At 42.0% G+C, this 16,906-nt stretch overlaps 1 protein-coding gene across 7 annotated transcripts in view; it reads right to left on the minus strand.

Moving 5' to 3' along the window:
• The window catches only part of ano1a (anoctamin 1, calcium activated chloride channel a), a 37,628-nt gene that overhangs the window by 15,522 nt on the left and 5,200 nt on the right, over positions 1-16,906 (minus strand). For 6 of the 7 annotated variants that reach the window (XM_012840076.3, XM_012840074.3, XM_031564326.2 and 3 more), the window contains exons 3-11: positions 10,920-11,282; positions 7,270-7,368; positions 7,008-7,159; positions 6,562-6,616; positions 6,340-6,391; positions 5,864-5,919; positions 5,458-5,499; positions 935-999; positions 706-840 (exon numbers count right to left, since the gene is read on the minus strand). In XM_012840076.3, the coding sequence (XP_012695530.1) occupies positions 706-840; positions 935-999; positions 5,458-5,499; positions 5,864-5,919; positions 6,340-6,391; positions 6,562-6,616; positions 7,008-7,159; positions 7,270-7,368; positions 10,920-11,282 (1,019 nt within the window). Of the gene's footprint in view, positions 1-705; positions 841-934; positions 1,000-5,457; positions 5,500-5,863; positions 5,920-6,339; positions 6,392-6,561; positions 6,617-7,007; positions 7,160-7,269; positions 7,369-10,919; positions 11,283-12,954; positions 13,491-16,906 lie in introns of those variants that run through there. The other variant, XM_031564324.2, reaches the window with a different exon arrangement.

Raw genomic sequence — 16,906 nt, forward strand, 5'->3', positions numbered from 1 at the left:
TATTGAGCCAGTGAACTGATGAATCCTCTGACTAACTCATACCCACCAGAACTTATGGCTTACTGGTGAAGTGGTTCCAATGTGGTTCCAAATGGCCCAAAACTCCCCAAGTCATAATATCCTGACATTAATGAGAGCCAGAGAGGAACTATCTACTGTGGGCCAGATGTTCTGTTTCGCACATCACCTTGTCTCTCATTTCTCTTCTGTGTCAGCCAGCTTCCTTCTCACTCGGCTGGAGACTACTCCAGGTCCAGGCAGAGCACACTGACTTCAGCACCATTAATACCCTAATAGGCTGACTTAATAGGCTGCCACATTGATGTGCTAAGGAAGTGTGGATGACTATGGAGATCACTCTTGAGCCAGATGGCGAGAGAAGTAGAGGTGTGATAATCGCAATGTCATGGCATGGCATGGCATGAAAATGAGTATTAACGAAAAGAAGTAAGTCCAAGGGAAATCTTTTTTTAGGATACAGGAGGGCTATATTTTGTGCAACATTTATATAGTTTCTGACATCCATCCATTGTTCAACATTTTATTTAAAAAATAGAAGATTGTGTATCAAAGGAATGTCATGTAGATGTCATAATATTTAAAGCCAGGTTACAACTAAGAATCATCCTGGGGCCAGGCACTTGAGGCATACCACCCTTTACAGTTTCGGCTTTCACATAATCAACCCAACTAGGAAAAGCTGACCTGGGAATGTCGTCGTCCACGCTAACACATCCGTACAAAAACACAAAGACCCCGACGAGCGAGGCAGGGATGAGCATTTGGGTGTAAACTCCCAGCCAGGCAAAATACAAGCCAATCTTCTCACCAAAGTACTTCCTGGGGGGGGGGGGGGGTAAAGAAAATTAAGATTTGTCAAAACATTCAGTAGCGGTCGTCCAATGAAAATAACCCTTCACCGGCTGGGGCTCACCTGACCAGGCCGATGGGCTGGTATTTGTAGAAGACACTGTAGCTCGCCCACTCCTCATACAGGAGCTGAAAGAAAACAACAACAAATAGATGTTCATGACGGGGTGACACAGGGGGGTAAATGCCGTCTCATTGAAATGACTGGAGAATACTGATCACTGGCAGTTTGACCTTTGTGGTAAGAAAAGTCACAGTTTTTTGGGGACAGAAGGGTGTGGGGTATGTGACTTATGGGGTATGTGGCTGAGGAGGACACAGTGTACAGTATGGAGGGGAGTGGGATGGGGTGGGTGTGGTGGTGGAGCAGTGGAGAGAGACAGCTGTGTTTTTCATTCTGGATCAAGCTGTAAGCACGTGTCTGTGCCCATGTGCTCCCACGCTGTCTCCCCATGGATTTATTCCATCAGACATGCTCCCGCATGGTGACATTACACCTTATCAGTAACAACCAGGTCATTCCATTTATTGGCATCGTGACTTTCGCAGGCAAAGGCCATTCTGCTTTTTATTACTGCACTCTATGTTGGTGTTTTGGAGAATCAAGCTAAAAATAAAAACAGGGGAGACATTTTGGAGGTATGGTGTTAACACTATTTCTAATTTAATTTCAAATTAGCACGTCCTTGTGCATAGCAACTGCAGCATTAAATATAGCTGCTTTGAAAAACCATTCACAGTATTAATATATCACAGAGGGCATATACAAAACACTGGGCAGAACCTTCACATACTCACTGGTCCTTGCAGATAGAACTACAATTACGGATCAACAGGATGTGGCTACAATCACACTGTCAAATATGTATCTAAGACAAAGTTCATGTTATACATGAGCAGACAACAGTTTTAGTCGTTGGTGCAGCAGCATTCCTCTATTATCTTACTCAAAGCCAAGACAATTTGAAATAATTACACGGTTGGAAACTATTACACAATGCTGGCCCAAAGTAAAAAATATCTCTTTGACATTGTCTTGTGCTTCATTACATTTATATTATTGCTTTTTAAAGTGTATGAATTCAACAATTTTCACCAATAATGGAGTCAGGAAACTGGACATTGCTGAGGCCATGTGGCTGTGGACAGTAGCCTTGGCCTGGGGACAGGAGCAGGCAGGGATGGGGGTGCCCCAGGGAAGCTTGGCCCGTAGTCAGATGGTAGTAAACAGATCTGTGTGCACCCGCACTAGGATTACGGCTCAGGTCACAGCAAACACAGACGCATAACCCACATGACTCACCCCCTGCAGCTGAGCACCGAGCACGGACAAGACCACCCTCGCATTGCCAACCTGACAGTATGCCTGCTAGCTCTCACACACAAGCACACGCACCAGAAGGGAGTTGTTCAGAGAACACATACTTATCAAGTAACAAATACCTATGTAAATGTGTAAGAGCTTAAGATACTGACCGTCATTGTTGCAAGGTGAATCATATGACGTTAGTCATTGCAGACGCTTGTGCCTCCAGAGTCATTCATGTACTGATGCCCGCGGCTTTACACTCTCCCCAACCTTCTCCTCCGCTATGAGTCTCTTGTCATGCCATTTCCCTGGCAGCCTGTTCAGCTATGTCTTCCACCATCCCCAAGGACCTCATAAAGGACTGGGTATAATTAATAGCAGACTAACATGTCTGCCACATGCTTTGGCACAGGGCACCATCTCAAAAATCACCCTGACGTTCACCAGCGATCAAACCTGAGATTTTATCTGCTGGCCAGCACAGCCAGAGAAGCAGACCAGGAACACAGTCCTAGGTTTCACTGTCACAGTCAAGGTGCTCCCACAGCACATCATATCAAAATATCACTGGCACCGTTAATTCGTCACTGCCTGATGAACAAGCCACATGCCGCCACCTCTTTTTCCTTCTGTCCTGACATTTAAGGGGGACAGTGCTAAGCAAACACTGTTTGCACCGTAAGCAAATAGCTGTTAACCAGTCCATGGGACTCAAAATAAATGTCACAAGAACACCTAGAGTCATATATGCTTGGGAAGAATACTAGTAGGTTCAGCAGTCAGAAACACACATAGGTGACTTCTAGGGTATGAGTCAGCGCATGGCAAAATGCTATTTCTGTATTGACTAACACTGAACTAGCCTGAGTACTCTGCTAGCATACTCTGTCATCTTAGCTGCACACAAAATCAGCACACTCCTTTTAATGAATGTTAAAGCAACATTATGAAGTTTTATAACCATTTAGTAAGGTGTTTTTGTAGATAGCTAGTTTATATTAGATCTTAAATGAATATTTATGATACATGGTCATGTGAAAGAAGCATACCTGCCAACATTTGAGTAGCAAAATCCAGGAGATTTCAGTGGCGGGCGGGGCCGAGGGGGCAAATGTTGGTTTTGAGGGATGTTGTGCATATAAGCAATTACAATAACTTATTATTAATTCATGACATTTTTTAATGCAACAAAACTATCCAAGAATAAATAATAAAATTTAAGTAAATTACATAATTCATAAAAAAAAACATCACAGAAACAGTTAATGTAACTTGCACAGGTCTTAAAACTACTGTTTTGCAGTGTTGTATATGTAGGTGGCTGACTTGGCTGCCCAAAGTGTTTTTTTTTAGATGGGGTGTACTTTGAAGGAGGCTTAGTAAAGTACATTTTGCAAGATAAAAGAGCGCACAAAGTGCTGTTATTCAAACTAGTTCTATTTTCTGTAACAATCCTCTCTGAGGAGGCATTACTATGTGGAATGCAAAGTAATGCCTTCATCGGCCTAGCCAGCTGACTGAATCGCTCATCTTTCCCTACAAGGCCCCAGAATCTGTCCACTCTCTGTTCCTGATGTAACTCCTTGCTGTCTGCAACCTGGTAGTCAGTCAGTTCCTCTCTCAGCTTATCAGAATCAAATCTCAGTGGAGGAAACAAGCACCCTAGCCTGTTGTCACTACACAGTATGAACACATTTGCAAACATCTTATTAGTAGGGTTACTTAAGAAATGCTGAATGTACTTAATTCTTATAAAAAATCTTTGCTCAGTTGGGTGACTTAAAAGCAATAGCCTGTGCAGAAAGATAAACTGCACAATAGAATGTTGCTTGCCAGATTGACAAATTGGTTGAAAATGGTATAGTGTATTTATTGTGTACACACTATATGCATTGGAATGCGTTGATCTGTCAAGGTTGACGGATCCCCATTCAAAGTGAATGATAGGTGTCCTAAGACACCTCGCAAATCCTCTCAGACGTATTTTTTTCAGTTAGGCCTACAATAATGGGGTTTTTACATTGTACAGTGTCTATTTCTCGGTAACTTTCTAAAAATATAAGCAAAAAAAAGTCAAACAAACCACTTTTAGGTACAAATACGACCATATACGGAGTTTGGTCCGCCATCTTTTTTTTTAAAGCTTTGCGCTCTTGAGACGTGACCATAAACGTGATCTGATTGACTAGAGCCGTGTTGTCGTCTTTGCATTAAAGGCAATTTGATTGGCTAACACTTGCGTTGCCTCTCATGATTGCGTTTCATACATGATCTGGCAAATTTAGAACATTGGACACACATTTTGATTTAATTATTAATAAAATACATTTGTACCTCGTAAAATACGGGAGATTACCGGGAGAAATGACAAAACGGGAGGGCGGCGGGAGATGGATCAGAAAACGGGAGAAACCCGGGAAAAACGGGAGAGTTGGCAGCTCAGGAAAGAAGTGTTCCAGCAGATGTTGCCGAAATACATCAGCTAGCAAGATAGCTAGCATTTATTGGTGTCAGTTGTGCTGTTGCTGATATTCGGCAAAGCAAGTGTTGGCTGTTAGCTAGTTAGCTTTAGTTTGTTTTAGACAAAAAACTGTATAGAATACATATTTCTGGTTCTACTGTACCATGTATAGCACAAAACTAAGTAATGTTAAGACTCATAGATACATACTAATATTTCATCTTTTTTATATTTAATTTTCATCAATTTTTTCACAATTTACTATTAATTGCAATCTATTTATGTTTTCATTAATCAGAAGAAATTTCATTCATAGCGTATTGACTAGCTCAGCAGTGCCATCTCTGAGATTTCAATTAAGAATCATTAATATATCATTAATGCATTCATAGACAACATGAATAAACATATAAAGATTGGGACTTAGATATCAAATAATTATGTGGTAATCCACGATTATTGCGTGCAACAATCATTTTTCACATTGCTGTGATATCATTCGGAATGACAAAAATACTATTTAAACATTCCCCTTGGCAACAAAGAGTGACCTGGGATAGAACAAACTCACTACCCCCAAACACACACACACTCACACATTCCCTGCAAGGCAACACCAGTGCCAGTGTGCTCTAGTTTCAGTGTCAGCTAACCAAGGAGACAAGCTGTCAACCCCCACAGTAACACCCCTTTTGTCATGTCGAGGTCTCTGTTTTGATGGAAGGTTGCTGACTGTAACCATTAACAAAGCCCTGCTATACATAAAGATGCTTGCCCATTACTTTAAAAGCAATGGAAATTACTGTTCCACACTTACCTTCCTGTCATTGGGTTCAGCATTTTCTCCATCTACATCTCCCTGTAATAAACAGCAAAGGTCCCCTGTTACATAACTTTTGGAGAGTGAAATTCAGTAAGCATTAACAGTAAACAGTGCTAATTATGCAGTCATTAAAAACTGCTTCCCATGGCCACAGAGTTCTCTCTTCTCCCCTCTCGCCTGAGCTGGCAATTACACAGGTACAGACTTAACACACACTGTGTGATCTATCTCTTGTGGGTGTAAGTGCAGTCAGATAGAAAACACACAGAATTCCCTGTGTGTGGACACTAAACACAGAACAGTGTATTAGCGCTGGAGATGACATATATAAATTGTATTCAGGGGCATATGATGTCACAGTTCCAGTGTGAGTCAGGGACTGGCTGTCATGGATACTCACATCATGTAAGGGGTAGGCAGCCATGTAAACCCCGCTCCCCAGCAGACTGGTCATGCCTGCAGAGAGAGAACATGAGGACATGAGCTAGACTCTATTTAAATAGGTAAATGCCTTTGATTATATTTACTGCTTTTGGCCCTCCACTGATTATTCTCCTCTGTCCTTTTAAGGACATATTGACTGGCACGGAGAATACCGTGGGTGTTGGGGACAACCCAGAGGTGCATTTTTCAGAGCAGCACTTCGGGCAGAAAGCCTGAGTTGATGTTAATATTCCAGTGTTTAATATGCTCATTCCTCAGTGCTTTCATCCACTCACACACACACACACACACACACACACACACACACACACACACAGACACACAGACACACAAACACACACACACACACACACACACATCTCTGCACAGACATATGGCAAGGCACACAGAAATCTGACTTTCCTTTTCATTTAAAAGAAAAGATGAGCTCACCCATGCTATATTTGGCTTTAGTGCATTTAGCGCGTTTTAAGACTTCAAATACCTGAAGAAGTAGAAAAAGAAATCCAATTGCTTAGTTACACACATACTAGCAGACTGTCTTACGCAAAGTACTAAGATTCCACTAAAGTACTAGGCTTTCCACAACTATAATAAATGAGTAACAAAACTACAGATGAACTTAGTGTATAATTTATTCAATGTCATACTTACTATTGAACTTCTAGTTTTACTATCAAAAAAGGAGTCCTTGTCAGACAGGTCAAACCTGTTGGAAGATAGGTGCTTAATGAAACTGTTACACATTACACCTCATCACACACATGAAATGGCGGTACCAGGAAATGTTCCTGTTTTTTACATACTGAAAATTCATAAAACAAGTGTTTATAGGATCATGACTTAAAATGGATTGATGATACTTAATAACAGATGAAGTCAAATCCAATAAAAAGAGGGGCAAACAAAAAAAGTTAAAAAAAAAGTTTATCCCTGATAAGGATCATTCTGACAGCAAACTAGTAACATTGACGAGTCTGGGCTGTTACATAATGCCAAACCCTTGCCACCTTAAACATCCGACTGCCTTTTCCATACAACAATCCAAATGTCTGGGTCGCTCTGCGGCATGTTGATGACCGTGAGTGTGGAGGACTCACAGGTGTTGCTTCTCTCTGGAGAAGGTATACGAGAGGTGCTTGATTTTCTGGGTCCTGTTCTCATCCACGTTGGGGTGGAGTGGGTCAGAGACTTTGTGGATGAACGTGTTGATCTTCTCTATGACACTACTGCTCTGCTTCACCTCATAAACCTGCATTTAAGAGCCCCCGCCCCACCAAATGCCATCGTTATTAACCCACATCTGGGGGTTTACAGAGCAAAGAGACGGGTGGAGGTCTCATAGGGGCAAGACGCTTTTACCTTCTTGGTGGGCATCTTCAGCTTCATGAATTCTGCCTCTCTGCAAAGCACGTTCCAGGGAGCGTGGATTTTCACAAAGCCGACGCCAGGAGTTATTGTCTGAGGAGTATCAAGCCAACAGACACAAAGGATAATAGAAATGTCAAAATAATATACAGTGATGTCAAAACTTTGCTTTCACAGTTGATTGCCCAGCGGTCTGTTTTAAGTAAGCTGTGAATGCTACTTGTTACAAACCTCAGGGCCTGAATTATGAACTATGTTTTGTTTTCAAGAACTGTATTAACATTCCTCTCATTTCCCCCACAGCTTTCTGTAAAACATAACACACTCATGTCTGGCCCAGTGTGCTCCCAATCTCACCCTCAGCAGAAGGGGGTAATATTACTGTCATGTGGACATTAAAGGGTTAAGTGCACAGATGCCAGTGAAGGGTAAACATCACGCAGACTTGGAGCCCTTTGGTGAATGCTGCAGTAGGATGGCTTATGTCAGGAGGGCTGGAGTATTTTTCTTGGGCCTTTGTTTCTTTAAATCAAGTGCAAATGACCCTCTGCCGATGTCGAACAAGGTCACTGATTCATGCCTCACACTCTTCCCTCTCTGTCCTCTCCCGTGCTTGACCAACATCATCTCAAACAAACATCAAGTCAAAGCAGAATTATGAAGAGAATGTTTAAGTAGCCTAAAATAACAAATACATGAGCTTTATCTCTAGTCATGAAGAAGAGCGATGCATTAGGGGCGGATGACAGTTCAGTAAACAGTGCGGGGCAACCATAACAAATCCCTCCTTTTGAGTAAGCTCTCAGTAAAAGCTAAATTGGGCCAGATTTCTTAGAAAAGAGAGAGGGTGAGAGAGAGAGAGAGGGAGAGGAAAACACATAATGAATACATGTAGACCTTTGGTGGATAGTACATTTTTTATAGAGCTTTTTATAAAAAAAACTTGTCACTGTTGTATGACTATAATGAAAAACTCTAAACTGCAACTTTACCGCTACTTTGTAAATATCAAACAAAGTGCTATCAACAGGTCCAGTGATCATACATAGGACTACATTAACTGAAGAAGCGATTCTTTTACATAGAGTATCAATGAACTACATCCTACCAAGTCTTCATCCAGCAGAATGTATCCCATACACAACATCTGAAAATTGGCCCCAGATGTGAATTAGTCCCACTAAGTACCTTCTTTACACAGATTAGTCTGTGTCAACATCGCTTCTAATGATCTATAATACACAGGGCGCCTGTTTTAATCAACTGTTCTTCTTATCATAGGCCGAGATGAAGGGGGGGGGCTGATAAAGTACCTAAACATGACTCTTTGGCTTCCGCTGAAAAGTCATCACAGTAGATTAGTCAGTGTTTCTCTCCCGGCAGAGAACACAAACACTTGGACAGCGAGTTAAAAGTGAAACGGCATGGGGTCCACTGTCCACTGTGTAATTACTGGGAAAATGCGGGCTAATTAAGGGGTCAATCTCTCTAGCAAATGTCAACCAGTGGGTCAGATTCTAATATCTGAGAGAGAAAGAGAAGCACTTCTCGGACACTTTCACACCCTCTCAGTACCATGTATTTTTTAACCTGGGCCCTATTCTCCCACCTTTGTAGTTTTGCCACAGCTCGTAATGTTAGCGTTCTGACAACATGGAAGGGTTCCCTACAGAGATAGAGGTGTGTTTACCTCAATAACTGTAAAATAAATGAAAAATGACTGTTTCTACAGTCATAGTTTACCATTATCTTTGACCAGAGCCTGCAGTGATGAAAACAATCAGTTTCCTTTGACGTGTATGCATACCCCATAGGAGTACATTGTATAGCGATTTTGCGGTTGCCGGTTATAGCGTTCTAACTCAATATTGGATCGATTTAAATCTTTTTTGACTCTAGCTAAAACTTTTACCCAAAAAGATGGACAAATAGGGCCCAGGTTAAAAAAATGGAGTTCTCCTTGAAGTTGCAATTAATTGAAAACTCAGATCTGAACTATTCATCATTTCTATTCCCATTCTGACATTTTACTTTTTTCAGTGATTGCACACAACTTCTACAGTTGGCAAATAACACTCATTTCGAAAGAACAAGGGGTATTTGGTAACACTAATCTTTGATAAAATCTATGCGCTGATAGGACTAATCTCTATATCTATCGATAGGAACAATTTATATGCAAAGATGCAATGCTTGACAAAGTACATTTAGCTATGCAAAGAGGTACAGTGTAAAAAAATATATACTTTGAAACATGCTGGTACTGGACTTCTTTTCATGAATGTGTATGTGGGGCTTGGAAGATTCGTGGCTACTTCATATTGCTAGGGTATGTTGCCTAAGAGCAACTTGCACTGTAGTCTAGACAGCACCATAGGGCCCCCATATCTGCTCCCTATAAACTGCTGATTAGGTATCTGCGGTTTCAGTTGTCAAAAAAGTGGATCATTCCAAAAATAATAATGTACCCTATGTCTCACCCTACTCACATTGTCCTGCTTTCCTGCTAGTCAGTTAGCATCTGTCCATCTCAGTGTACGCATTACTGACTAACACATCTACTGCACAGATTAAGGTTAGGGACTTCGGCTTGGACAACTCATAAAACCCTTAACTTTTGTTGTAAGCTTTGTTGCCAGACTGGAGTTCGTACCAATATCTACTGTTTCTAATAGCGCGTGCTGCTTGTTACTGCTGCTTAGAAGTGTGACGATGTTAAGGTGGTCATTAAGTGAAATCCCAGCTGGCCTTCTCTCAGTGGCCTGACCCTGGACACATGCTCCCCTCGCTCTGTGCAATGCAGGCCAATCCTAACGGTGTGATCTCATGGGGTAAGAGATCCTTCTTGACAGCTGTCATCTTGCCATGTTCAGCACTTGGGGCAATGGCTAAGCTTGTATAATTTAGCGGGTCACACCACAACATGATTGGAGGGTTTCCCACGCCCCTCCCCTGAGAAGAACTCTGTCCCTCAAGTCAAACTAACACAAAGTCAAAAAGGCTCTGCATGCAGGGTGTCAGATTCAGAGTTGTCAGTCTGACATTTTGGAAAACAAACTAGCTGAAAGAGTTGCCATGAAGTCACCAATGTTGCTAAACAGGCAGTCAGGCAGTGACAGGTTCTGCTCAATGAAAGTTAATATGATGATTCATATCAAATAAATCATTTCAGTGATTTCCAAAATACTTCGCTCCCAACCTTTCACATTCACGGAAGACAAAGACCACTGACTGACACAAACAGTAAAAAAAACACCTGCCCCTTCTGCGCTGACAACAGGTCAGTTTCAGCCTTTTAGTCCCACACTTCCATTGCTGCCGCTGAGCCAAAACCTTTTGTGGGCCTTTTTTTCACAGAAGAGGCGCTCAGGTTAAACTAGCCACGCTCAGCTAAAACACAAATGACTATTCTGACAAAAAACTGCCCAGGTCAGACAAAAGCCATGACAGTGTCCCGGTGGAGGGCAGGAATGCAATGTCTAACCTCAGGCCAGATGACCCCAGCTACGAGGCCACTTGGAGGTCAAAAATGGAGGGACATAGAGGTGGACAGAGATATTGTAGGTAGACAGAAGACAGACAGACAGAGAGAGAGAGAGAGAGAATGAGCGAGAAAGAGACAGAGGGACAGAGGCAGAACTCACATTTTCGTCTTTTTCCAGCTCCAGTCCCATCTCCCTCAGGTTGCCTTCAAACTCCTCGCGACGTAAGCGCTTGTCATCCTCATGGTAATCAAGGCTGTGGTTGGTTGTGCCCCCCGCCTCGGGGTCTCCTTTGGCCGGAGGAGATGGTGGCGGGGGAGGTGGCGGCGGCGGTGGCTGTGCCCGTCCCCGGCGCAGGCTGCGGGTGAAGGCGTTGTCGGTGAGGCGTGAGGTGCGGCGCGAGCGCGAGCTGCTGGGCTTCTTGATGTGGTAGGTGAGGATGTAGTCGACACGCCGCTGGCCGTCCTGGAAGTAGAGGCCGTGCCGGCATCGCGTGTTCTCCTCGGGTGTCAGGGAGTTCAGGAGCTGCGGTGCCAGCGGAGGGAGGGACATTAGAGAGGTTGGAGAGTTGTGTGTGTGCGTGTTTGTGTGTGTGTGTGTGTATTTGCTGTGTATGTTTGTGTGAATGGGTGTATGAGTGAGCATGTTCCTATTTGCATGTATCCTTTCAGTTACGCTCATGGGTTGTGGAGACACAATTATTATGTATGTCAACCATGTTTGCCAGAGATGTAGGTCCGACTCTGGCTATTGTGGTTGATATGTTATGTCATCTTTAGATGACGCTACATTGTAATTTTAGGAATCACACTGACCTGTGAGCAATTACAACTTTGATTTAATCAGCTAATGTTTCAAGATTGATGTAAAAGTCACTCTATGAGTTAACCAGACAAACCTGCCCTTAATGGATTCATTAAATTATTTCTTTACATTTAATCCTGTCTTTCTGCCTGGTGCTTTGCTCCTCTTGCCCATCTTGTAGAGACAAAGAGAGAAAAGCATAGTCCCCAAAGCTTTGATTGCACAAATGTGGATGAGAGGGCGCTTGCAACACACAATAAAGCCACTGAGAACGACCATACCTGGACTGGATTTGGAGAATAGCTGACTTACTTTCTCTAGGAAGCATAGCTGCCTCCCAGAAGAGGCACCCAAGAACTTCACTAGATAGGAATGGAATTCAGACTATGTCTATGTGTTACAACTGACCGTGGCATGGGAATCTTATATTTATACTGCGCAAAAAGAACATGGCTGATATGGTTTGACTTAAGAAAAAGTCAGAGGGGAAAACCATGCTGTGGATAAGCGAGCTTTGGCCCTGCATGGCCAACTGCAAGTTTCAGACCGGGTCATTCTGACAGCATACTTTAGATTGTGTTGTTATGTTATCAGTATTGAAAATATTGTCAAAAATCCCCGCAGATGAGCTCAAGTATTTTGATAGCTCTGGCCTGGCTGATTTGCTATTTTAAAAGCGATATGTAACTGAAACAATACACATATGCACATTAACATTATTTTGACCTAATTTGACATTGACTTTACTTGTTTGGTTTTCTGACTACTAAAGCAGCAGTGGCAGCATGGCTGACGGGAGAGAGACCGCGACCCAGCTACATTTCATTGGAGGCTCTGGTTTCATTACTGACTGCTTTGGATAAATAATAATATGTTGTCTAATCACAAAATGACTTGAGGTGGTGCCTACGATGACCACTTAAGCCTGTGTTTTCCTTGTCAAGAGTGTGTTCACTCAAACCTGTGACTTGAGTCTTTCAACCATACAGAAGATTGTGAGGCAAATATGAACTGCTCTGTGGGTAGGTCACATGCCTGAACAGTAATAGGATCATGTTAAACATCTATGAGAAAATCAGCACAACAAAAAAAAACATCCCACTCTGGATTAATAAAGTGGTGAAAGTCTCTAGGTAAGGTTGTTTTAGAGTAAGACAACAATAATTGTATTTTGTAATTGTACAATAATAATCTTACATTTATTTCAGATTAACATTAGACCACAACAAAAAAAAAATTACAAAAGTTTAACTGACCTATGCTTGAGGTTCATGCTTATGGTACCATTGTCGAGTGAGATGCAGAAGTAAGTTGAGAGACTGATCTTCTGAACACTAAGATGAATCTTTGTGCTGCACACATACAAACATGTGATCCACATCAGTGCACTCACGTCAAATTTGCCATGAAGAATGACGTCCCTTAGGTAATGTCTGGGCTTTGGGTTTCCACTTGGAGTCCCAGGGCTGTCGGGTGCTGTCTCAGCCATCTTCCCATTACTACCAGAGAGCTATGTCTGACTGCTGCCCCGTACGCACAAGTGTCTTGCTTCGATCTCGCTTCGATCTCGCTCCTCTCTCTCTCTCTCTCTCTCTCTCTCTCTCTCTCTCTCTCTGTCCGTTCGTCTCACTCTTTCTGTTTGCAGGGCTGAAGCAAGACCAACGTCTTGGCTGCTAGATCTGCCTGTTACTTGAGAGGAGTCAGAGAAGCCAACAGCTAATATTAGATGAAACTATAAAGCCGTGCATTGAATGCTTCAAGGTGCCCTATCTTCTCGGGGGGTCCTCTTCTGCCTGTGTGCCTTCCTTTTTTAAGAAGGTGAATACAAAAGGGATAACAACGCTTATAGTCAGCATTGTGGGGCCATAAATAATGTGGGGGTAAAGTTGAGATGCATTACATTACTTCAACAGCTACAGTGGCCTAAGAAAGATAAACAGCCCCCCCCCAAGAGAGGGGATTAAATGAAAACATGCCCCATCTTGGCAGGATGTCTGTGCACTGCTGAGAAAAGTGCCACACTGACGGTGGTGATATCAGATGGGGGGTGTGTGTGTGGGGGGGGGGGGGGGGGGGGAGGAGGAATCGGACTGAAACAGCACTGAGGTGCTCTGGGGCCACATGGGAGAGTGCAGCTGTAGGATACCTCCCAATAGCGCTCTGGCAGTAGAAGTTCCTGGATATGGAGGTCACATGTTTGTCATAGTTGTTGTTGATGTACTGTAACCATACTTATCATGTAGGAATGTCAGTTATAAATACATTCAAAGATATTTTTAATACATACAAATTCTGACTACATAAATAGATATTACAGTGTTTACATTTAAATCCAGACTTCTGGATCCCTTTGGGTTATGGTACATTTGTGTGTGTGTGTGTGTGTGTGTGTGTGTGTGTGTGTGTGTGTGTGTGTGTGTGTGACAAAACAAACAACTGTTGACAAATAGGTTTCTGCGAAAGTGGCATGACACCAGTAGATCATCGTCTAGATCCTTACATAGAATGTAACTTGAGCTAAACAACAGAGAAAGTGTTCCCTAACACTCACTGCTACATGACTTTTCAATGTACCACCGACAAGCATGGTATTAATATATAAGTTGAACTGTGCCAAAGGAAAGAAAATATAATCAGAAAAACATATCAACCACAATAGTCACAATCAGACCTACATGTCTGGCAAACATGGTTGACATACATAATAATTGTGTCTCCACAACCCATGAGCAAAACTGAAAGGATACATGCAAATAGGAATATGCTCACTCATACACACATTCACACAAACATACACATGCTATTATGATGAGAATGTTTGCAAAGGCACAGAGTAACAACCTTCTCACAGAACTTAAATTGAGTGGACATAAGGACATTTGAGTTTGAAATGTCTTATTCGAAAATGTTTATAAACCACTCTATTGCCTTGTGAAGGCATGCACTTTTGTAAAAACATTGACATTAAATTATTAACTATGGAGAGATAAGTCAGTTATTCTGCTACGTCATTTTTTCTGCTCATCCATTCATCCATCCACCCATCTATATAACCATCCATTCACTCCACTCCTTCCTTCATTCATTCACTTTTGAAAAACATGTCTTGCTGATCTAAATGCCTTCATTGTATTAGTTTACTCTTATCTTTTGTGATGTGCTTTGTGTACACTTCTATTAAAAGTGCTAGACACATAAAGCTTGGTAATATAACTTGAAATGACATGCATTCATGTCTGCATCCCCTAACGCAGTGGTTCTCAAAGTGGGGGGCGCGAACACACTCCAGGGGGGGCGCGATGTCACAGACGGAGAAAAAAATAAACTACCGCCGACCTGTCACTGGTTAGTGAAAGCTCCCTCAGTGGCGAAATGCAAGGGGCTGGACTGACCCAAACAAATCAAATACGGTTTTGCTCCTGATCCACCAATCAAAACGGAGTTTTATCATTTGAACGCGAGTTGCACATAAGTTTCCGAGTATAAAAAAAAACCGCAGGCATTGGTAAGCGCTCACCCTGAGACACCCTGTTCAATTTCTCTTGTTTCCTGTATCATTCAGATATTCATTGCTTTATAAACAGTATTTTTAAAGAGTCACTCCTTCCTTAGTAATACCTTACTGCGCTTGCAGTAGGTCTATTCGTAGCCTATTCTAAGGAGTAATTTGCTCCACAGTCTTTTGAAAAAGCTCTTAGCCCGAGAGCTAGCCTAGCTAGCTACCTTCTTCCAACTGCAGCTAGCCCTTTTCTCCTTAACACCTACCTTTACATTTTTGTATCATCCACCGTGTTGCAACAAATAAAACACCAGCACTTGAATACTATTTTTTGCTGTCCCTGTCTACATTGTGTACAGTTAGTTTTGTTAGGAATCATTGCCTAGCACAGCCTTATCCATATCCATTATTTGTGTCGTTCACAACCACACATACAAGAACACGACGTTGAAATTAGAACTTTATTAACTTCACACACACTGTATCAGCAAACAAACACAACTATGGACACGTTTCTGATTCGTAAAAGTCAGAAAGAGAAGCCTGTGGACTTCTTTAAACATGAACGTGATGGCCTCCAGCAACAACGAACCACCATCTCCAAGCAGTGTATGCAGGCATCTTATGTAGTTGCTCATAGAATTGCTAAGCTTGGCCGACCCCATACAATTGCCGAAACACTAATTTTGCCGGCCGCGCAAGACGTGTAGAATAGGAGCTAAACTCAGCGCAATACCTATGTCAAATGACACTGTATCACGCCGAATATCAGAAATCAGTTTGGGTCCTATTTCAAAGAGGACTACCGTTCATTCGCCTAAGTTCGGGATCCATTTCTCTGCTCAGCAGACGAGCTGTCAATAGACATGAAAGAGCAGCTGAAGAGTGACAGTAGACTTAAGCATCTCCCCTATTTCGTCATTCTGGATAGCAATGATCAGCTTTGCGACATAGCCTTAAAAATGCCCCTCCTTTTCGCGTCGACATATTTGTGCCAGGCAGGCTTTTCAAGACTGACTGCGCTCAAAACTAAATACCGCAACCGCGCACAGATCGAGGATGACCTGAGGATATGTTTGTCAAACATTGCCCCAAGATTTGAGGACCTTTGCAGTGCAAAGCAGGCTCATGTCTCACATTGACAGACCTGTAGGATTTTTTTTGTAAAGATCACAAGAGGCCCATAATAATAACAGTATCCAAATGATAGCAATAATAACACTAATTATTATTATGATAATAATACAATAATAATAATTGGTCGATAATCATTAATTATAATAATAATAACATAATGATGGTGATAATAATGAATAGCCTACTAATAGGCCTACTATTACTGATAATAATAATAACAATAATTATAATAATAATAAATAGTTATAATAATTATCTGTATGGGCCTAACAATAGCCTAACCTTGACATGTCAGGCCTATCAATAACAATATGCTATCTATCTATCTATCTATCTATATATGGTGGTGTAGTTGAGGGCGGTGGCGGCGGGCCGCGCGCTGGGGGGGCCCCAACTACCCCTAACCAGCTTTGGGGGGGCCCAGCTTGCAAAAGTTTGAGAACCCCTGCCCTAACGTTTTCATTTTAACTTTAGTTTAAACTAAAAACAACTCCTATTATTGCATACAAATCATGTTACTGTATTGTTTTGAAGTTGCACAGTAATTATTGTCACTTATTGACTTTGAAGATGTGACACAAAGAAAAGATATTCTAGCACACAAACATGCATATTTATTTTAGAGTAGAACTTCATCTTGGCGCATTACATAACACTGGAAAAAAGTGTCTGCAGGCTGTTTATTTTTAGCTGAACAGTTAAAAAAAAA

Source organism: Clupea harengus, chromosome 3 (genome assembly GCF_900700415.2).
Source record: "Clupea harengus chromosome 3, Ch_v2.0.2, whole genome shotgun sequence".
NCBI classification, from domain to species: domain Eukaryota; kingdom Metazoa; phylum Chordata; class Actinopteri; order Clupeiformes; family Clupeidae; genus Clupea; species Clupea harengus.